General features: G+C 34.2%; 2 protein-coding genes across 2 annotated transcripts in view; one reads left to right on the top strand and one right to left on the bottom strand.

Moving 5' to 3' along the window:
- Nucleotides 1–2293: 2293 nt before the first annotated feature.
- LOC138715724 (uncharacterized) lies at nucleotides 2294–13377 on the top strand. Its single transcript, XM_069848782.1, has 5 exons — nucleotides 2294–2490; nucleotides 6226–6427; nucleotides 8448–8549; nucleotides 11917–12009; nucleotides 13201–13377. Exons 1-5 carry the CDS (start codon nucleotides 2402–2404, stop codon nucleotides 13375–13377), a joined length of 663 nt encoding a protein of 220 aa, XP_069704883.1. The 5' UTR covers nucleotides 2294–2401.
- Nucleotides 13378–20862: 7485 nt separating this feature from the next.
- Nucleotides 20863–23274, bottom strand: part of Ypel (Yippee-like) — a 291165-nt gene continuing 288753 nt past the window's right edge. Inside the window, exon 6 of the mRNA XM_069847670.1 lies at nucleotides 20863–23167. Within this exon, the coding sequence (XP_069703771.1) occupies nucleotides 23078–23167 (90 nt within the window). The 3' untranslated portion in view covers nucleotides 20863–23077. The remainder of the gene's footprint in view (nucleotides 23168–23274) is intronic.

Raw genomic sequence — 23274 nt, 5'->3', positions numbered from 1 at the left:
AAGATCAGCAACAACCAATTCTGAAGATGGCCGATAGCAGGCTGAAACATGTTAACAAGGTAATATAAAATTTAACACAAGAAAGACAAATAAAACGTTTTCCGAAGTAAATTTTGATCACTATTCTGTAAGAATAACTAATTTTTTATAATACAAATACCACTATAGTTTTTGGGGACCTTATATTCGCAACATGTAAGTTACACATTATAGCAGGCCTATTTCTAAGTTATACATTTTCGCTGTGTTCTATACAGTATTATTAATAAATTTCTGCTTGACACTGGTCAGATACGTTTGTATGTGAATAAGGAAGAATTAAAGAAATTAATGTCTACTAACAAATTAGTTACAGCTCTGAGATTTTTTTCCACGACTTTAACTGTTCCTTCATTATGATGGAGTTTAGAAGGTAAAGTTTTTATCACTTTTCTATAAAATTAACTAATTTTTCATAATATGAATACCGGTACCAGTCCACTATAATTTTCGGGATCTTACATTCGCAACAGATCTTCAAAACGAGTATATATGGAGGTATGAAAATGCAAAATGAAAACAAAACGTGTAGCTATGTAATGGTTATTTAATAAAACAAACTATATTAACATAAATATGACATTCAGATGATTACACCTAGATATAAACATTTAAATCAGTAAATTTTGCTCGTTGATCTACTTTTAGGCTTATATCTATTCATTCAACCCAATGTTCACAGGTATGCCTGAAAAGCAATAAATAATTATACAGTATATGTATCACTAATCTGAATGAAGTGGATGCAGAATTGTGACCTATCGTACTTATGAAAATTTACTTTTTTCAAAAATAAATACTAAAAGCAATTTCATAAAATAAATGCAATTTTTAACTTGTAAATATGATGGTACACATCTTATATTTTATCTCTGCCTCTGTGCAACGTCACATTTGCGGTGGGAAGGAGAGGAAATAGGAAGAGGTTGTAATTCTTTTTAATACACTGATGCTTACAGCTAAGATAAGCCACTTGAAATTTAACCGTCACTGACCAGCAGAGATATAATGAAACATTCATACTAGGATCAATGTTGTCAGGGCTAAAGGGCTGTGGTCTGTTGAAGCTATTGCTACCATACGTTTCATCTCCTACTCTGACAAACATCATCATGACATCATAATAATGTCTGCCAGAGTAGCAGACGAAATGTATGGTAGCAACAGCTCCAACAGACCACAGCCTTTTAGTTTGAACAACATCGATCCTAATGACGCCGACCATGAAAGCTTACATTCCAACATTTATACTAGGTTTGTGTTAACACAATATTCATCATTACAAAAAAAAAAAAAAAGTTCTGTGAATATTTCGTTGTCAATTTTTGTTACTTACAAGCAACAAAGCAGTCAGCATTTAGTGGAAAGGGTATGTGTTCTTTTAACCTACTTTCCAGCTCCAGAGACATTACAATGTATACGTGTATTATGCTTACCTTAAGTTTCGTACTCAATGCACCATGCCAGTATTCCTGTATTAGGTCGACTTTGACTGAATGTTAGAATTTGATTCTATTGTTATGTAGTCTACCAGTACATGAATAATTTGTACTGCCTGCAAGCTAAAATTACCGGTACACAATTCTGTGGTGTTTGCTCAGATCATGTTAACTCCAATATGGCCATTTCCTGCTATACCTACTGGCAGGCTACTTAGAAGCTATAGAAAAGCATGAGCATGTGTATATTTAAACAATGCCCCAATCTACGTTATTTTCATTCACATTTGTATGTATACTAGAATTCTGATTTTTAAAGGAAAAGTGAAAATAAAAATGCTTGTATTTCAAAACAGCTTTTTTGGAGTTATCATGTTCTGACCAAACACCATAGAGTTATCGTACATAATAAATGTAGAACTGTTTCCTTTTCCACATAATTTGTAGTTTAAGTTGCTGCTATGAAGTCTTATGATTCTTCGTAGGAGAAAGTCCTGTGAGAAATCTCACTATTGATTTTCACTGATATCTAATGTTACAGTAGGTGGTACTTCAGATTTATTTTTTTCATAATCCTTACATAGTATCCCATGTCTATTGCCTGGACTATTGTTTTCTGTAAGTAATGTGTTGTTTCTTGGTACACGTGTTGGATTACACAGTAACTTAAATCTCTATTTGACTGTTAAATAGAACAGTGGCCAAATTTACATACATCTATCCTATGTGTAATGAATGTGTTCTCAGAAAGAGTGAATAATGCCAAAATGAGAATGATTCTGAAGGAACTCCTGTGCTTAATTTATCAGATTTGACCAACAGATGTGAACGGCTGTGTGAAATGCTGGGACTTAACTACTGGCGAATGTATATTCACTATTCATGAAAATCGACAAACACTAGGAATAGCGTATTGTCCTAAGATGCCAAAGTTTGTCACTGTTGGTGCAGATGGAAGAGTGATCTTGTACGATGAAGAAAAAAAGTGCCAAGAGCGAGTATATAAGTCAAGGTAACAACTATTTACTATTTTAATGATGGAGTTGATTTAAATTTTTAGAGAGAGCTGGCAGTATATGACTAGTAAGATGTCTTCTTTGGATTACATTGTAGCTGCCAAAAATTGATTGTGGAATTTTGTTCCACTTTCGTGTTCAGATATTGTTCTTTTTTATATAGATTTAATAATTCTTACAAACAAATTTGTGTCCATGAAAAATAAACAAAGACATAAAGCCAGCCATTCGTATTACAGGCTATGGAAGCCCACAAGGTGGTAGAAGATTAAGGCTTCCATCTTTATAGACAATCGGCATTAATGGCAGTAGTGATGTTAATCCTGCTTGCCCACCACCTTTAACCCTAGGGTCACAGTGTGGCCGGAAGGATTAGATCAATGGAGAACATTCATGATCTCATAGAAAATTGAACCCTTGACATTATAGTTTGCAGCATTATGCCTAAATTGTGCGCTATCACGTGCCTCAAAACTAGAACACGTACAGTTTTAAATAAAAAGTGCAATTTAAATTATAAAATACAATTGCTTTACATACTGTACATGCTTTCAAAGCTGCTTCTTGTCCAAATGAGAGAACAGACCATGAAAGGTTGTTAATGTTACAGAGACTTCAGACGGAAGACAATATTAACATTTGTAGCATATTAGACTTCATACACGTGTACATCTAGATCAGTGTTTTTCAACCTTTTTCAACATGTGGCACACTAAATGTGTAATTTAAAATCCCACAGCACATTCACATAATCTAATAGAATAATTCCTAACCACGTGTCATTTTTTTTTACCAAAACAAATAAAATTCGACATTTTTTAAGGTTGCTATGATATTCCAATTTTACTGATCTAGCAACCCTGGCTGCACGTCAGTCATTCTCTTTTCTGCCACGCTCACACACAAACTGTGTTTACTGAATGTTGACCTGTGTTGCCACTCTTGTGGACTCACTTTTTTTTAACTATGGTAATTTTGCCACTTTCATTTTTCCAATGATTGCTAGGACAACATTTACTATTTTAATTTTCTCGTGGCACACCAGCGGATCATTTATGGCACATCAGTTGAAAATGGCTGATATAGAATGCGTCTTTGCCATCATGCCCATGATACCCGACAGGTAAAGCAAGTATAGTTAAAGTCCACAAAGGAAAAAATCCATTAAATGGTATCATTTTCTTTAATTTAGCTGAAGTAAATCACGTAGGCCTACCATACATATTTTTACAACCTACCACTTTTGTCTGGATAAGTTTATGTTTTTCACAGATACCTTTTTACTAAAAAAAATTGATGTCCCAAACAAGACATAAAAAATATGTTCTTGTCTATTTAATTTCATTTGTTAAAATTCATTGTATAAAAATAAAAATAGTAATAACATCGTTAGAACCGATATATTGCAAGTTAATACAATTTTTTGTTTAAAATCAGCATTATTTTATGAGTAAATTTTCAACACTTTATGTAGGCCTACATACTTTCCAGAACAACTGACTTACAAAATTAGATATATACTATACCAATACCAGTAGACAAATTTGTTCAATAGTTTGAGTTAAAGAGCTGTAAGCCTATACATGATAATATGCCAAAAATCACATTTCAGTGTTCGGAATACTAAATACTTATTTCCGCAAAAATCTAAAAATTAATTTTTTGTACTATAAAATACTTTCCCTGTGCTACAATTATAATGAGGAAGTAAAAAAAAAAAAAAAATCCGAATCTTTAATGTGTTAATCAGGTATCAGAATGGGAATTCACTCTTTCAATGAAGACTAAATGGAAATAACCAGTTATATTGGTCATCATCATCATCATCCTATAGCTCTACGGCCCTTTGAGTTTAGCCTCGGGTTCCTTTGTGATAGATGCCCATATGTCTTGATCCAAAGCCTTGTTTCTCCACCTTCTTATTCCCAGCTTGTCAAATCATTTTCCACATCATCACTCCATCTAAGCCTTGGTCTTCCTCTCTTTCTACTGCCTCCCATCTTTCTTTCTAAAATCTTCTTCACTACTCTATCCTGGTTCATTCTTTGTACATGTCCAATCCATCTCAATCTTCTTGATCTTATTGTTGCCACAATGTCTGGTGTATTATATTTGTTCATAATTTCAGAGTTTGTACGAATTCTCCATATGACATTTTCATATATTGGACCGTAAATTCTTCGAAGTATTTTCCTTTCCCAAGTCATTAGTTGCTTTTTTGACTTGTCTGTTAAAGTCCATGACTCTGATCCATATGTTACAATAGGTTTTATAATTGTTTTATATACGGTAATCTTTCTTTTAACATATGTGACAAATTTCAAATGTAAATTGTAAATAAATTTGAATTTGAATTTGAAAAAAACAAATTTGAAAAATATCTTTCCCTAAAGAGATGTGCCAGTGCTTTATAGCATTTATTTCCTTGACTAATTCTTGCTTTAATCTCTATCTCGATCTCATTTTGTTCTGTTATTAGAGTGCCCAGATATTTAAAACTCTCAACCCTTTCATATGTTTGACCTTCTAGCTCTACTTCTTTCACTTGTGGACTACCTTTCCTATTAACCATATATTTTGTTTTGTTGAGATTTATATTGAGAACGATTTTTGCCGCAGAAGTTGTCATATCTCTTACAGTCTCTGTTAGGTGTTTGGATGTTCTGCCCAATACCACAATATCATCTGCAAAAGCTAAACATTGACTTAATCTATTACATATTGTTCTGCCTGGATTTATCTTTACATTTCTCCACAGCTACAGTATATTAAATAGAAGCGTGGATAATGGGTCTCCTTGTCTTAGTCCAACTGCTGTTTGAAAATTTGCGGATAATTTTCCTTGAACTTTAACTTTATTATTTGCATTATTTAGAGTCATTTTGACTAGGTTTACCAATTTATTTGGTATTCCAAAGTTATATTGGTAGTGAAAGCAATTTCAGTCTTAATATGTTATTTTTTAATCATTGTTTCTTTTTTTTAATTAGTTATTTTGCAATGCTTTATCAACTGTTATGGTTATCTAGTGTCTGAATGAGATGAAGGTGATAATGCCAGCAAAATGAGTCCAGGATCCAGCGCCAAAAGTTATCCAACATTTGCTCTTAATCGGTTGAGGGAAAACCCTGGAAAAAATATCAATCAGCTAACTTGTCCCAATCAGGATTTTAACCTGGGTCCGCTCATTACATGGTCAGGTATGCTGTTACTCCATAGTGGTGGACTTAATCATTGTCATTAATGAATTTCAATAGGCACAATACATTGAATTGTGTCCCAAGAATTTAATGACACTACACAGATATGATAAAGCAACGTAAAATAACCAATTAAAGAAAAAAATTAATGATGAATAAAAAAATAACTTATTAAGACCGAAATTGCTTTCACTACCAATACAACTGGTTATTTCTATTTATCCTTTATTGAAAGAGTGACTTCCCATTTTTATACCTGGTGAAAACATTAAAGATTCGGAATTTTATTTTTACTTTCTCATTATACTTGGTGAAAATACCTAGCTAAAAATAGTCAGAAACTTCCATATGAATAGAGTAGCCTATTAATTAATACATTTCTATTAATAAACACGAAAAGAAAAGGAAAAATATTTTTAACATTAAATTGTCATTATGGTTTAAGGAATTTTAACGTAAAGAAGTAAATTATGTGTCATAAATTCTTTTTCAACAAATGTTAACAGATTCATTTGACGAATTTTTATGCAGTGGGAATGCTGAAGTTTGTGATGGACATACTTCGCGTGTCTACGCAGCCTGTTTCCACCCAGATAATCCTTATGAATTCATGACTGGTGGATGGGATGATACTGTGTTATATTGGGACATCAGACAACCAGCACCCTCTCGCCATTTATCAGGCATACATATCTGTGGAGAAGGCCTTGACATTAGTGCAACTGGCAGAGAGGTAAGAACAAATATGATTAAATACTGGTGCTAGATTAGAAGGGTCTAAGGATGTCTAAAGATGATATGAACAATCGATCAACTTAGTATTTTTAATGGATGATTATGGTGATGATGATTGTTTTAATGGGTGGTTGTGGTGGTGGTGGCGGCAGCGGTGGTGGTGGTAGTGGTGGTGGTGGTGTTGGTAATGGTGGTTGTGGTGGTGGTGGTGGTGGTGACGACGAAAAATTGAAACAATCCAGGTTGCCAGGAGATGATAGAAAATAAAAGATGTGAAGACGAATGAGGTGTATGAACAATGAATACTCTTTCATACTTAAGTACAAAAATATACAGGTGCCATTTGAAATTTCAAAGTATGTATATGTGTATATATATATATATATATATATATATATATATATATATATATATATATATGTTATATATACAGGGTGTATCTAAATTGGTGTCAAATATTTCGGGAACGTGTTCCTAACATCAAAACAATTAAAAAAATTAATAAGAACACGGGTCTGAAAACCATTGGTTAGGGAGTTATTAAAGGATTTGTCCCTTCATTGACCGCTGATTGTTTGATGGTTTTTTGTTTGTTTGTCTTTTGTAGAGCAAAGAAATCAGAAGAAAATGTATTCTGTAAGTGAACAGAACGAAATGATTTGCATCATTTAATTGATGATGTGCTTCTGGACCTCATCCAATGAATGTGTTTTAACACGATGCTGCTCCAGCTCATTTCAGTCTGATAATTCGTAATTTTTTTAATGATCGATTTCCCCAAAGATGTATTGGTCGAAGGGGATTCATTGTATGGCCTGCTCGATCGCCTGATTTGAATCCAATGGATTTCTTCATCTGGGGACATTTAAAGTCCCTGGTTTATGCGACTCCTGTACTTAATGGTGATATTCTGAGAGCGTATCCAAACTGGATTTCACGAAATACGAAACACTCCAGGAATTTTCAACAGAGTACGCCAGAGCATGTAACGCAGGTTTAGGGGACACATCGAAGGAGGAGGAAGCCGCTCCGAGCAATTTTTCTAACATTCATTTTTGTCTTGTAACTCTAAAATAAATTATTTTGAGACCAATGTTCATATGAACTTTGTGTAATGTTTTGGTGTTAGGAACATGTCCCCGAAATATTTGACACCAATTTAGATACACCTTGTGTATATATATGGTGTTTCCAGGCTAGTGTTACAAACTTTCAGGGATGCTGGGGAAGGGTACATGTATCAATTTGAGATAAGGAAACCTGGTCCGGAAATGACTGCGTCGAAAGTTACAAGCAAAAATATTTGTGTGGAAATATTTTTATTCCTCTGTACACCTTATTTATGTGTATTTATCTGCACATCTTACACATACTGTATTCATCTGACGTTGTTTACGTTGTCTACTTACAGTATTCAATTCAGTGCGCTGTCTGAGGGGTGGGGACAGGAAACTACACTAAAGCAATGCAAATAGCGTAATGTGTAACGGACATGGTCGGTCCTAATATGCACGTCTGTAGACAGCAGTGTATGTGTACAAGTTGCAGTGTCCAGTTGATCAGTCCTAGTGAAATGGAGGAGTACATGAGAGCGGAATATGCAGACACAATTTTCGAATACGGATGAGCCAATGGGAACAGTAGACAAGCTCACAGATTGTATCCGGCTAAGTACCCACTTAGGAGACATCCAACACATACCATCTTTCCACGACTGTTCCAAAGGTTAAGGGAAGGAGGGCATGTGGTGCCAAATTACAATTCCATTTCCACACAACTATTTTTGCTTATAACTTTCGACTCATTCATTTCCGGACCAGGGTTCCTATCTCAAATTGATAAATGTGCCCTTCCCCATCATCCCTGAAAGTTTGTAACACTAGCCTGGAAACACCCTGTATGTATGTGTGTATATATGATGATGATGATGATGATGATGATACATAAAAAGTGTCTGCACATTGTCAATAGTGTTTCATAAGAAATACTAATCAAATTGAAGTGATGCTTCTCTGCAGGTACTAACGTGTGCTTGGCAAAGGGACAATCAGATGAAATTGTGGGATTATAACAGTGGCAGACTTATACGAGACTTGCATCCAGATGTAGAGAATTCGAAGGTATACTATTTATATAAGCGTTTATAACTTCAACTAAGTAGATTAGAAATTAAATTTTAAACCCTTAGTAGTGTAACATGTCAAGTGCATCCATGCGGAGAACACATACTGTTACATGTTTCAGCTTCTTGTGGCTAATGGTAGATTGGAGATACGTTTTGAGTCACTTTAATATAGAGAGACCATGCTCCACTGATGCTGATGTGATAGGAATTACAAAAAGATTCTCTATAGTTCGACAATAAGTGTGAATAAACTTCGTGATTCTTCATGGCGCCCTTTTTTTTTTCTATTGCAATAGAGATGTTGTAAATTCCAAGAGTTTACAACAACGTGTATTTTTCTCAGCTATCTAATATTTTAAGAGGGTAAAAACTGTACTATTCTTATCCCTCTGAATTTTTAGGGCAGTAAATGTTTCTGCTTTACCCTCTCATTGCTCTGCCAGTGTCTTTTAACTTCCATCTTAAAAGAGAAAAAAAAAAAAAAAATATATATATATATATATAATTATAAACAATACGCAATAAAATTACAATTCACAATACAATTATACAGTACACAATACAATTATATATACAATATAATAACACAATAATTACAATTAATAATAAAACATAAAATAACCTAATTTTACAATACAGCCTATATATGTATAGGCCCTACATAAGTTTCAATAGACTTTCACTTTACTCTCATCTCACTCACTGTAGTGGCATTATGACCCATTTCACTGACACTTTAGGACACATTTCACTGACATTATATAACATATTACACTAACATATAGAACACATTTCATTGACGCTATAAATTATCACTGATCGGAACTATTCACTGCACTGTAAAACCATAACTTCACTGACTCACCTCGCTTCACTGATACAACAGTTCAAATAAGACAAATAATTACACCCTTATGCATACTTATAAACAGAACTACATTTAAGCTAAACAGTTCTAGTCTAAGACCCCTCTTACACGCTATTTTAAAATAATTTACAATTCAAACGAAGGGAGTAACTCGTCAGGCTAAATAAATACATGTCACCTTATTTTAATTTACACTATATACACAACGTTTTAAGTTATTCTTGAATCTCCTTAAGAAAGGACAGCACTCAAAGACCGCTGCAGGTAGATCATTCCAATCATTTATAGTTCTATTTAAAAATGATAATTTACCTACATCCGTTTTCTGTTTCCTACATTTGATTTTAAAATCATGATCGTTCCTACCATAGTACGTTGGCTTTTCTAACAGAGCCGTTACATCTACCCATGCTTTCTGACCTAGATGTGCTCTATACAACGATGTTATTCTAGTTTTCCTACGTCTGTTTTCCAAAGTTTCCCATTTAAGTTCTTTTATTGTATCGTTTCCATCTTCTCTTTTACCTTTAACAATTTTCCTGCTATTACAAAACATTTTTTCTAGACTCTATTGCAACATATGCTTACATGTCTTAATTAAGTGCTTATGTTTTTTAATGTTAATTACTTGAGGTGCCTAGAAGGAAAGTCAGTAATCTCCACTTTGGAAAATTTTACAGTACCAGTATGCACAAAACACTATTAGAGATCTCTGTAGAGATTATTATTTCTTTGGTCCTACAGAATTCTCTGTTATGACTATTATTGCAATATATGCCTGCATGTCTTAATTAAGTGCTTATGTGCATTAACAAATCATTAAAAAATAACTATTGTTCACGGAAAGAAAATTTTAACAATAACTATTTGCATAATTATGTAAACTGACATCAGAAAAGCAATTTTAAATCATTATTTTACTTTAAAGCTATTGTGGAACAAGACAATAAAGCTTTTCATTTGAAGATTTCCGTTTTTGCAACTCATATGTGAATTTTGCTGTCTTTGCATCTGAGATGAGGATGATTGCCAGGTCTGTGGCAGAGTTTTAAATTTATTTCTTTGCTTGAAATTTAAATTTGGATTACAAAAACAATATTATCAGCATAACAAAGTATACTCACAAGATATTTTTTCACATATACAACACTTTCAAAGTTTTTTTTGTTCATCTTGTTATACATAGAGATAAAAATGTAAGTAATTCTCTACACATACAATTCTGAGGATTCTTCATTAATTCACACACACACGCGCACACACACACAGTCGTCGTCACTGTCTGCCTCACTAAGTAAATCGGATGCATGTATATTGTCAATCAGACACTTATAAAAATCCAATTTTGTGTTTTAATGCCAGTTCTTGCTAAAGTGGATTTCAAGCAGTCGTTCCACATCAGCCACCTCCTTATGATAGACAAGGTTTGGTTGTGATGGTTGAATGAGTTTGGGAAGCATTTGAGCAAGCGGTTTCCTTTTTCGTTATGTATACAAACCTGTATCTTGTGCGTAGAAGTTCTCACCTTTCACCAGGATATTGAGCTTATTGCTGGTACTGTAGGTGTATCTCTTGCAGACAGCAAACTTGAAATGCCAAGCATCTAATGGCTTTGGTATTTTTTCTGCTTCAGATTTCCAATAAAATATTTCACACACTTCCGTTTCAACCTTCGCTATTTTTTAATATTTTGAGATTATGTATGTATGTATGTATGTATGTATGTATGTATGTATGTATTTATTCACATTGCAAATGGGTATATATCCAATGGCAGTGGTAAAACTCCTGGAGGCACTGGGTATTATTTCGAGGTACTCCTCTGGGTTTTCTTTTACCTTCTTTTTTTAAATATCTTTGGAACACAACTCAAAGAGTCTGTAAGATGGGAGAAAAGAATGGTCTCGAAATGGGAAAACATCTCAATCTTGGACACTTGAAGGTGCTTGAAGTACTTTGGAAGGTGATACGAGCGTTACTTTCTCAGTGCTATTCATTTTACTAGAAATCTTATAATAGCTACTTTCATAAAATCACTGAATAAACGCACAATAAATACAAAAATGTAAGCAAAAGAAAAAAAGATGGCTCACGGTCACATGGCCAAATAGGTATCTCTGATTGACCAATGTGGATATTGTAGGCATTGCTTCTCTAATTGTAAAAATTGATCATGGAGATGGCAGCCTTCACTTCTAACTCCAGTTTTCAATATTAAAACTAATTCATTTACAGCTAATTTTGCTTCATATAACCTTTGCATATTGTGAGAAAACACCAAGGAGATTGCTATGCTACCATATAGTAAATGCATAAAAGAAATTGGAGATTGCTGACTTTACTTCTAGGCGCCTCATCCTATAGGAGAAGATTTTTCAAATTGTTACTGTTAATTGAAAAATAAATTTCTTGCATTCAGTTCACCTTTTGTTGTGCGTTGTCCTTGATGGTTTCATCTTACATTAAATATAGTTTCTTTTTTTTCATTTTCTAGTTGTACTGTGGAAAATGGCTGACAAAGGACCTCATAATAGCTGGCGGTTCAGAACTCAATCTAATTCGTGTGGCAGATGTATACAAGGATATTGTAAGTCGCCAAATTATTGAGACTCACAATCATAGACGTTGGCAGGACAGATAAGGGGGCAAAGTACTTAAATATCGATTCTTTAGATACTGGTAATTTGAAGACTGGAGATAAAAAAGGCTGTAAGTGCCAATATCTCTGAAATTAGTTTTTCCAAAAAAGAGTCTATGTCCGTGGCTCAATCTACTAAGCATAGAGGATAAGTTCCATTGTGATTTTATTTAGAACTTAGCTTCTCCCATAGATGTGCAAAATATACGATATTACATTACTAATTGAGGACCGTTTTTGCAAAACTTGCTAACTGCAAAATTTTCAAAATTGAGATTTTGGTGGATTAGTTAACATAAGACAGGCCTCTACATGATTCTAAAGGCTTCTTAGGAAAATCTTATTATTTCCTTCACAGTAGTGTGTCAAAGTGTGATCGTTTTTTTCAAAACTTGTTTTCTGCTATGTGAGAGCTATAGCAAAACTTGCAGTTATTTCAGTTTTTTGTGTTTTCTATAAAATTTAGTTTTTACAGTTAGCAAGTTTTGCACAAGAAAGCTCTGTTTCTCTTTTGCACTTACAGCCTTTTTTATGTCCAGTCTTCATTTGTTCTACTGTATTAACAGTCATGTTGAAAATAAATTAGGGTATATATAGATACTGTGGAGGTCCATTATATTAATTTCTATTTGTGCAAATATTATTTCACGGTATAAGAAATAAACTAGGCTAATAGGTGCCACAAAAAATTTTAATATAAAAGCCGAGAAACATCTGCTGTATAAAAAGATACAAGGTAAGCTGATTTTTTCAGCCTACCCAGCATTTACACCTTAATTTCGCCACTGGTTGTTACCCTTTATATAAAAAATTTGTAACAATTAAAATTATGTAAAGCAGCTTTCAATGTATCCATAATATGTAATTAAATGTAAACTAAATAAAATAAAGCGTTTGGGTTGGATGGTAACCTTATATAATAAATTCACATTTTATCAGTCTTATTAATGGAATGCCATGCCAGCTCAGCCCCTGACAGCACTGACTCAGCTCTTATTTAATAAGCAAATAAATTATTTATTAAAGTTTATTTTCTACTACTTTATTGCAAAAATAGCTTAAATGATAATCAAAAGGTATTAAGAAAGACTATTTTAAATAAATTTAATGGTTTAAATATATATATATATATTTTTACAGACAATAGCGATGATTCAAGGACTTCCCAAGGGTGTTTACAGTTTAGATAAAGGACCAATGGAACCCCGGCGAAGCCAAGTTAAGAAAGTGAATATAAAATATTCTACCGAACCAAAAGAACTTCCCAAAGTGGCATTTTGTGCTGGCAAAAGAATTTACGAATTCATATTCAAATAAGCAAGGCAACAAAATGTAACTGCAGTGTTAAGAGAGAGAAAAAAGAATCATTCATCATCATTGTTTTACTCATTTCGAATTTTGTGAAAGACTTCACTTATGTATTTGAAAGTTGCAGATACTCTTTCTTAATGACACCAGCAAATTATCAAGAAATATATTATTTTTATTGACATGAAACTGACTTACTGTTTTGATGGTACAAATTATTTTAAAAAATGAACAAAAACACTTCATTATGCATAAAAAAAACTACCCTCAAAATAAAGGATTTCTATTCCTAAGATAGTGCTTAACCAATATGTAAGGATCTGCCTCTTTTCGCTTTATTTTTTGGTTGAAAATCAATGTCATTTTCATTATTTGTTAAGAATTTCGCATTATTTTTTATGAATTCAAGTTAGGATGTTTTTAAAGATTTCCAGTGATACTATGATACATTTAAAGGATTTTAGGATTTTCAGAGCATTTATTTTTTATTTTATAGAGAAAATCTTCTTATACATAAATATATTATTATCAAAGAAAAATATTGAATTTTTATTAAATAAAAAACATTTTTATCATATCGAGTAACTAAAATAGGTACCTACAAAATCATCAAAGAAAAATATTTATTTTGTATATTAGCTAATTGTCAAAATAAAATACTGCCATAATGTTCACTTCTTCCATGTTACAACACAAGTCGCTCAAGACTTCTACGAAGAAAAGAAACATCCCTTGTCAACATTGGCACACACAATGGCTAGAAACAGTTTATCAAGCATTTAATAAAGATCCGTTTTATTGTAAGAGTGAAAAATGCAGGTTCCTACCAACAGGTGCTGTGTATCATCATTTTTTCTGATAGATAATTTACATGGAAGAAATGTCTCTTCTACAACAAGGAAAGAAATAAAAGAGGGAACATTGTGCCTTTATAAAATAAATTTAGAGGATAAAACTCTATCAGTGGCGGCTCCTGCATATTTCTTAAGAGGAGGAAAGAGGTTAACACCATGAAATGACACCTTCTTGAATGAAACATGCTACAAATGAGCCTACATGCATACCTGTAAGACCAGGTAGTGCTGGGGTTGGCCTTCCCTTCTGTATAGCAATAATCTGTTCTTGTAAACTGAGTTTCCTAAATTGTCCAAAATATATTATGTTTTCACTTCCTTTCATTGTTGATTAATTGCACAAATTAACAATTACAAGGAAATTCACAACCTCGTAGCATTTTTTCGAGCACACTACAGCATCACACGTGTTGGAAGAGACTAGCTACTAACTCGTAACCGGAACCATTTTACGGAAATGGAAATGGAAATGGGAAATAATCTGAGGAAAGCGAGAACACTGCACCCACCCACGTGGTCTCTGTTGCCACATGTACATTTTACAAGTTCAGTATCACATGCTTTTGAAGAATGTCAGTTCTTGTAAGGTCATAATATCATTATTGTTCAAAGCTGCCGGTGGCTGATTAATTTTTTATGTTAAAAATGATGTAGTTTGGAGTACCTACTTTCAGTTTCAAATATATTTGTACAAAACTGACAACTTGGCTGTTGCCCTGTCTAGTAAACAATGGATAGAAGTGAATTTCAGGGGCCAACTACGTAGAACTACTTCCTCTTTGTTTTACATAAACCCGACTTTAACTTTCAAATATCCACGAAAGTTTCAAACCATGAATAGTAGCCTATATAAAGTGCAATGAATAATATTTTTGATTTATAATTAAAAAAAATATATATGGTGTCTTTCATAGCGTTGCGTTAAAACTGTTTTATTGTGCCTCCTCCTAGATGTGTTATAGTCTGGTTGAATGCAAGATCGTTAGATGGCAGCGGTAACGAGCAAGCTGCACGACCAGTCGGTTTCTATTTCCTGCCCATGCGCTGATTCAGAGGAGGATCTCCTCCCTCTCCATTCATTTCCTCGCTTTAAAACTCTGGTTCTTTCTCTGGCCGCTAGTGCGCTGTTGTCTATGTGTGTTAACTGCAGTAGAGGAGGAATGGAGTGCCTTTCCTCCACACAGACAATCTCACATCTTTCTTACAGTTTTCTACAGCACATGAGCGCGCGTCGTTTAAAACTCAATCAACCGAGTTTTTCTTATAGCTGTGAACTTAAAAATTATCGCATCTTCCTCGAATTTCAAGGCACATATTTTATTTGGTATTTACTTTCAAAAGAAGAAAAGTGTGAGGAGGACGTTCCTCCCTTCCCTCCCCCGAGGAACCGCCACTGAACTCTATGAAACTGATAAAATTCTGGAAGCAATTAATAAAAAATTACAAGTAAGAGGGATATTCTGTGATCTCTCTAAAGCTTTCGATTGTATTAACCATAAAATTCTGCTACAAAAATTAGAATACTATTGTATTAAAGGCATAGCAAAACTAACATAATTCAATTTAAAACCACTTCAAATTTACTCTTTGAAACATTAGACACAACTATCAACAATATACCCCTACTAAAAACAACAACAACCAAATCTCTTGGTTTGCATATTAACAATACATTAAATTGGAAAAATCATATTAAAGAAATAATCCCCAAACTTAGCTCAGCATGCTTTGCAATTAGGTCGTTACAAAAATTTATAAACAGCAGTATCTTAAAAATAATATATTTTGCCTATTTCCATTCCATTATGTCATACGGAATAATATTTTGGGGAAATTCTGCAGATAGTAAAAATATATTCTTGTTAAAAATAGGAGCATTCGAATAATAATTGGAGCAAAGGCTAGAGAATTGTGTAGATTATTTAAAAAAAAAATGAGAGAATCTGACCTTAACAAATCAGTACATATACTCTTTAATAAATTTCCTCTTATGTAATAAAGAAAATTTTCCAACTAATTCAGCCATACATAGTATAAATATCCGCAGAAAGAATGATTTTCATATGTCATCATCAAATTTATCATGCTATCAAAGGGGAGTACATTACATGGCGATAAAAATGTTCAATAGTCTTCCCGAAGACATTAAGGGCCGTATTCATAGACATTTTTAGTGCGGGTTTCTGGTGGATGATCAGCGTTTTTCGTATTCATAAACCAGTGTTAGCGATAGGATATGATTTTAATTCTGTACAAGTAACCAGTGGATAGCCGGGGCTAGCTTAGTATACTCGTAGCGCGTGCTAACGAAATGTTCATGAATAGCACCCTAAGAATCATAACCAAAACCCTGCATTATTTAAGGTAAAACTAAAAAATTACATAATATCTCACACTTTCTATTCTGTAGATGAATTCTTGACATTTCACAGTACTGTGTAGATATTTTAATACTATTAAATGGTAAACATATTGCATTGTATAATGTTATTTTTATTAAGGTATTAATTCTGTACATATTTCATATTTGCATTTTATATGTTAAACGTAAGAATTGGACATGTTCTTTATTCTATACTATAAAGCAAATGTAAGAATATTATGGAATGAATCCATCCATTGACCTACTTACGGGCAACATGAAGGTTCTGCATTATCATTATAATCTATAATGTAATTCACTAAACCTCAGAAGGTAACAATTTTGTGCCATGAGAAATACAGGACAGAAAATCACAATGAACAGGTCTGTAAGCTCATGAAAAAATCAAAGCTTCAGGGATGTGGAATTAACTCCGTCCTTTTGATGTCAAAGAGGTAGGTATAATGGGCCCATTTAGAGCTGAAGTACAGATTAACGTAACCCACTTCTAATCCTATTCTATTCTATTTATAAATGGTGAGTAATCTATATTCTGTTTATTCTGCACTCTGTCAATGGTAAATGTTAAATTAAACCATCTGTTCATTTATGCTTAAGTAAATGACTGTACACTTATTTACAAGGCCGTGCACAATGGGGGGGGGGAGGGAAGGGGACTTTAACCCCCCTCATCGATTTGAGAAGAAATCAGCGAGTTTGTAAGTGAAATAAGTGATATAACAATAACCGAAGGTACACACACGCTATTTCAGACAGTGATATTGTAATTAATAAACAGTTTATTTAAAAGTTTAATTAATTAAACAGTTTATTATAAACTAATTTTTTTTTTTCGTTGTTGGTAACTCTATAGCACCTATTAGATGCTTTATGGTTGTGCTAACAGATTGAGTTACTTGTCAACAATGTGACACTGAAACATGTGCTCAGGCTACTGCCCAGCGACAGTCCTGATGTATTTTATATTTTGATGATTGGTTAATTAATATTAACCCGGCACACTCACAATCACACTCACATTCATACAAATTTCCAGACTCTAGACAACCAGGTAATTTTTCTTCTTCAAGAAAAATTCACCGGGAGCCGAGCCCAAGAATCGAACCTGGGGCCTCCGGATCTGCAAGCCAGCATGCTGACCAACAGACCACGGAGGCAGTCAAAAAACTAATTTTGAAAAAAAAAAAAAAAAAAAATGTATTTCATTCTGTTAAACCCTCCCCCCCCCCCTTTAAAAATCCTGCGTATGGCACTGCTTCTTTAAACAATCTTACAACTGAACTTCCATCTTTCCAAAAGATTAATTCCACAGGATTTCTGTATCGAATGTTCCACCTACCAAGTAATCATGGGAAATTTCTGAAGATGGCATTTACAACTGAGATATTACTCATAACTTGTGACTGAAAAGACAATTAATAATAAATGTACATTTTTATATAAAACTAATTAAAAAATAAATCCACTGTGCGATAGATATGCCATAACTGATCAGCAGACTATTGGGTCTCACGTCCACAGCAGAGGTGGAAGGTCATCCAACCAGTATGAGAGTAATATGTGGTCAGCATGATGATCCCCCTAGCTGTTAAAGCTCGCTTATGAAACTGGAATCACCAGACTCATTACTCATTGCAGCTCCCCAAATTCATCACGGTGCTGGGTGGTCACCAGCCCCATACACTGATCGAAATTTTATGAGAAAATTATGTTGTTAACTAATGCTGAAGAAATGCCATTTCATTCAGCATGCTGACCTGCCATGGCATGCATAAGCATTCCTTAATCGGTTATTGGGTTGGCTATGTCATGACATTATATCATATTTCTTTTAAAAAAAAAGGCCAACTTTCGACGAAAAATAAAACTCGTGCATGTTCCCATTTTATTTTATTGCCTCAGAAGAACTGGTCATTTGCTTCTGCTGCAATACATTATCTCGAAATTATCGGGTACCTATATTATTTCTGTCCTATCTTTAGTACTATTTTTTTAAGTGCAGAATAGCTGTAGAAGAAAATTTAATTTCAAATTGTGCTAGTAATACCTTAGCTAGAGCCCAGATAAGTATGGAAAACAAATATTAAAGTATTTATAAGCATGAAAATATGCATAAAATTTTGCAGTTTTAATAAATATCAATAGGATCGGCATCTTTCCAATTAATTTGCCTTAATCTCTATATGTTGCAGTATGTAAGAAGTCAATCTGAGAATTATCTCAAAGAAATCTCTACATCCGTCTCTTAAAACTGTTTTATACCGTGGATATTACATTTTTATTGCACAAATTGTAACTGATTATAAAATGAAAAAGAATAAGGTTTCCAGATTTACGTCAACATCGATGGCAAAAGTGATTTCGGTCTTTTTGACTAGTATCCATTGTTATACAAACAAAATGTCCCTTTTCTTAATAACTGTTACCTACCTTTAAAGAAGGAAGAAAAGAAATGCAGTAGAAGTATCTATTTTCTTACAGTAGTAGAAAAATGCATATTCATTTCAGAGTTTCCTGTCCAAGGGCAGATTCTTCACTGCAAACCCAGCAATCTCCAATCATCCCCCTTTTCCGCCTTCCTCTTAGCCTCTTAATGTTGTCTATCATTTGATATCTTCTTCTGCCCCGAAATATTTTCCCCATTCACCATTCTTTCCAGTGCATTCATAAAAGTATTTTTATTTACTACCATAACAAAAAGTAGACATTTTCTAAACAGTTTTTGGTTATGTAAAGTAGGCTTTCTCTGAACATCATCAAATAAATTTACTTTATCGCACACTTCACAGCCCACTCTATTGTATTATAATCTTGTCACCACAGAAAGAGAATTCTATTACTATTAATGTAAAAAATTGATCTACAAACTACAGTAACCTAATAGAGATTCTGTTTTCTTCGGACATCATAGAATATGTTTTTTTATTATGAGGGTGGAATAAATTTCTTCTAGAAAATATGTCTTTTTGTTATGGTACCAGTAATAAAAAAAAAGTTTGTATGCAACTTGTGTGTGATGTAGATTTTTTTTGCACTCGTGAAATTTCAGTGTACAGCTCGCGCTGAGGATCTACTTGCACAAAAAATTTCCATTTCACACACACGTTACATAAATAATTATTTTTTCTGAACAGGTGTTTATGTGCTCAATCAAATGCATATAAATTCATTGAAAATGTATAACTTTCAAAGAAATCACTATTGCATAACCCCCACCCAGAATGTTATTTGCAGCGTGCACTTTGCTTTTGAATCTGGAATCTAATCATAACTCCACAAATAAATTATGTATTAAGTGCACAAAGAGTAATTCTAACAATGTTTCATTTTACACTATGTTCACAAATTATTGGATTATTCGTTTTCGTAATACTTGGTTATTTAACGATGCTGTATCAACTACGAGGTTATTTAGCATCAATGGAATTGGTGATAGCGAGATGATATTCAGCGAGATGAGACCGAGGATTCGCCATAGATTACCTGACATTTTCCTTACGGTTGGGGAAAACTTCGGAAAAAACTCAACCAGGTAATCAGCCCAAGCAGGAATCGAACCTGCACCCAAGCGCAACTCTGGATCAGCAGGCAAGTATCTTAACTGACCGAGGTACACTGGTGGTTTATATATATATATATATATATATATATATATATATACACACACACACTGTGAGATCTGGTGAAGGGGGTGGCCATGTGAAGATTTCTGCTGTCGACTGCCTCTCTGCACTGATTTCTGATGGCTTCACATGAAACATTCATGCATTCTCTCGACTGTCTCTTCAGTAACACTTTGCCTCCTTGAGCGTTCTCTTCCTTCATGAAAGAGGCATCCTCTGTCGGAAAACTGTTTGTACCACCTTCAGATTGATGACGAGGAGAACCAGGATGTTGAAATTGCCTCTGGAACATGCCATGAACTGCGACAACACCGTTACATCACACATATTTGAGCACACATCAGCTACTGTCTGTTGGTAGGGAAGCCATTTTCTGCACAATGATGTACACGTTTCCCACTAAATAACAATATCCCACTTTCCCACTTTCAAATGGTGGTAATATCATGTCTCTCTATACAATATTAGTGAAAATATACGTAGTATTATATAATTGTTCAATAATTTGTGAACATAATGTATAATATCTCCCTCTTATTGAAAGCACATAACATTTTGTAATCCAGTTACAGACAAGCTTCCGAGTGCTGGGATGGTTCTGTAAGGAAAGGAAAATCACTGAAGTGACGAAACATTCTTTTTAACCTGAAATATTTAATTCAGTGTTGGTTACAACATGAACGATTCTTCATTGATTAAAAATGTATTGATAAATAGAAGGAGTAATTTTAATTAAGAAATTATCTTACACTCTCATTAATATCTTTATTTCTCATTCATTTAGAATGTAAAAAAAATCAACTCGATTACTTAAAGGTATATGGACAAATGCTGAATTTAAACAAGAGATAACGAATGATAATCTCAAAGCAGTTACATTATAATACCTCGCAACGAAAGAAAAAATTCCATCTCCTGATTCAAGTTGGAAATTAATGCTCTTTTGCTCATATATGTTTGTCTGCATTGTCACCTACTTTAGTTATTAATACAGTAAAATACAGAATGTTTCATTGCCCTGCAGTTTTTGCATTACTATAAAAGGTTTAAGATCGCAAAGTGGTAGGAAATTTATAACAGACTACATATTCTGAGAAAAGGGCATTTGAGCAGAAGTGTCATTATGGAAACACTACCAAGCTTCCTGAATTAACATATCTCAGTGTTGGGAAACTAAAGGCACAGATTAAATAAATTATAATTCTCAGTCTCACTTAGCAGTTGGCAACCTGTTGCACAACATGCAGTCTGGGATTCAACACTCAGAGAAATTATCAACTCTTATCACCCATCTTCCGTATCACATATCTCACCTCCGTATCACACATGAAGCTTCAATAACGTCTCTCACTATGTTCTTTCCATATCACTTTAAACTTTCTTTCACGTCCATCCGTTCCCTTCAGGAAATTTTCGTGAATCCTACAACATCCAGTATGCTTGCAACATCAACAACAGTACACGGAATGCCCGACAGTGATTCAGCATTATCACTTCAATTTTTTAATTAAAACATCCTATTACTTTTACTATTTCTGAAAATTGCAGGACTTGAAATAATCTGCATACCTCCTTCACAAGAAAGACAAACATATGAGAAATAAAGCAATTTGTACAAAAATCTATCTACAAACAGGGAAACAATAATGAATGCACAGACTGAAAGACTAGATTGGGTTACCATAAAGAAGTGGGATGGCATTCTTTCTTCTCTACAGCAGAATTTATAAGATAAAAGAAGATAAAACCATAGCAAGTCTTACAGTTAAAAAAAAATATCAATTTGAAGATAATTAAGTACTGGCCACCACGGCCACCTATAATCAATTCGATTCTTAAATTAAAACTCCTCCAACTGTTGGTATTCTGCTGCACAGAAGAGAAAAGATGATGAGCCATCACCTATCACATCGAGCTAAGCTTGCAGCAACAAGTTGGCGACCGCACCCTCTGCCAGCCCAGTCATCCAACAGACCACGAGTTGTCCATTACTAATACCGGTATTGTAAGGTTCCCCACATTTAACTTCTACACCTACGCAAACTGACAGAAACTTGCTAGCTACAATACTCCCGCAGAAGCTCAAAGCTTGCCTAACTTACAAGACGAAGAGACGGTGGTAGTGGCGGTGCAAGGCTTGCGAGGCCTTACTGAGCTGGCACACAACTTTGTGTTCCTCTTCACCTGCAGATGGTTTGGGACATCATCGATTGGCACAAATAAGTACACATTTAAAACCGACTGATTCATCACATGTTACCTCGCCATAAAAGAAGGGCATACCAAATACCATTCATCTGTCGAAGAGATATACAAGATAATGGAAAGTTTATGTGACAGGGTCATGAATACCTTATCCACATCAAACACATGTTGTAAAAAATAAAACAGTGCCAATTAAGCATATACAAACTTCAAATATATGTCTATGGACTTTTTCTGTTTATGTGATTTAGCCCTATCAGATCAAAGGGTCGAGCATGCTTCGCATGTCGTCTTCCCTAACAATGACAATAAAATCCACGATTCCGTCTAGATATTGCATATCTTCCAGAATCCATAAATCCCAAAATCCACTTCCACATGCACACACCAACTCATGTCATGGTACGTAATTGGGCTTCCAAAGCACTCAATCTTCTTGTGTTCAAGTTCATGTTTCTCGAAACTGGTTGATGAACGTCAGTTCTGATAAAGTGTTACTGTTTTAAATCCATTTGGGGTCTTGCATCTAATGGGAAGGCTGTGTCTTCTGCGGCCCGTTCCTGCCCATTCGCCGGCCATCACACGACCCAGTGGCTGCACAGCACAGGCGGTGGAGGCGGCGATGGGCCGGGCCGGGCCAAGTCTCAGTCCCAGCCATTCTCCTTGATCATGTGGGCCAGCTCAATGATGTACTTGCCCTCCTTGTACTTTTGACTCGATTCAAATGCATGTTCCTGAAACAATGCAAAACATACAGCATGTCTAACGTAAATAATATAGTAGAAACAATAAAAAATAACAGAATTAAATGAAATGAACATATGCAATGTACAGAAGGGGG

This window comes from Periplaneta americana, chromosome 15 (genome assembly GCF_040183065.1).
Source record: "Periplaneta americana isolate PAMFEO1 chromosome 15, P.americana_PAMFEO1_priV1, whole genome shotgun sequence".
NCBI classification, from domain to species: Eukaryota; Metazoa; Arthropoda; class Insecta; order Blattodea; family Blattidae; genus Periplaneta; species Periplaneta americana.
Note: the sequence above shows the minus strand (reverse complement) of the source record. Positions and strands in the feature narration are given on the sequence as shown.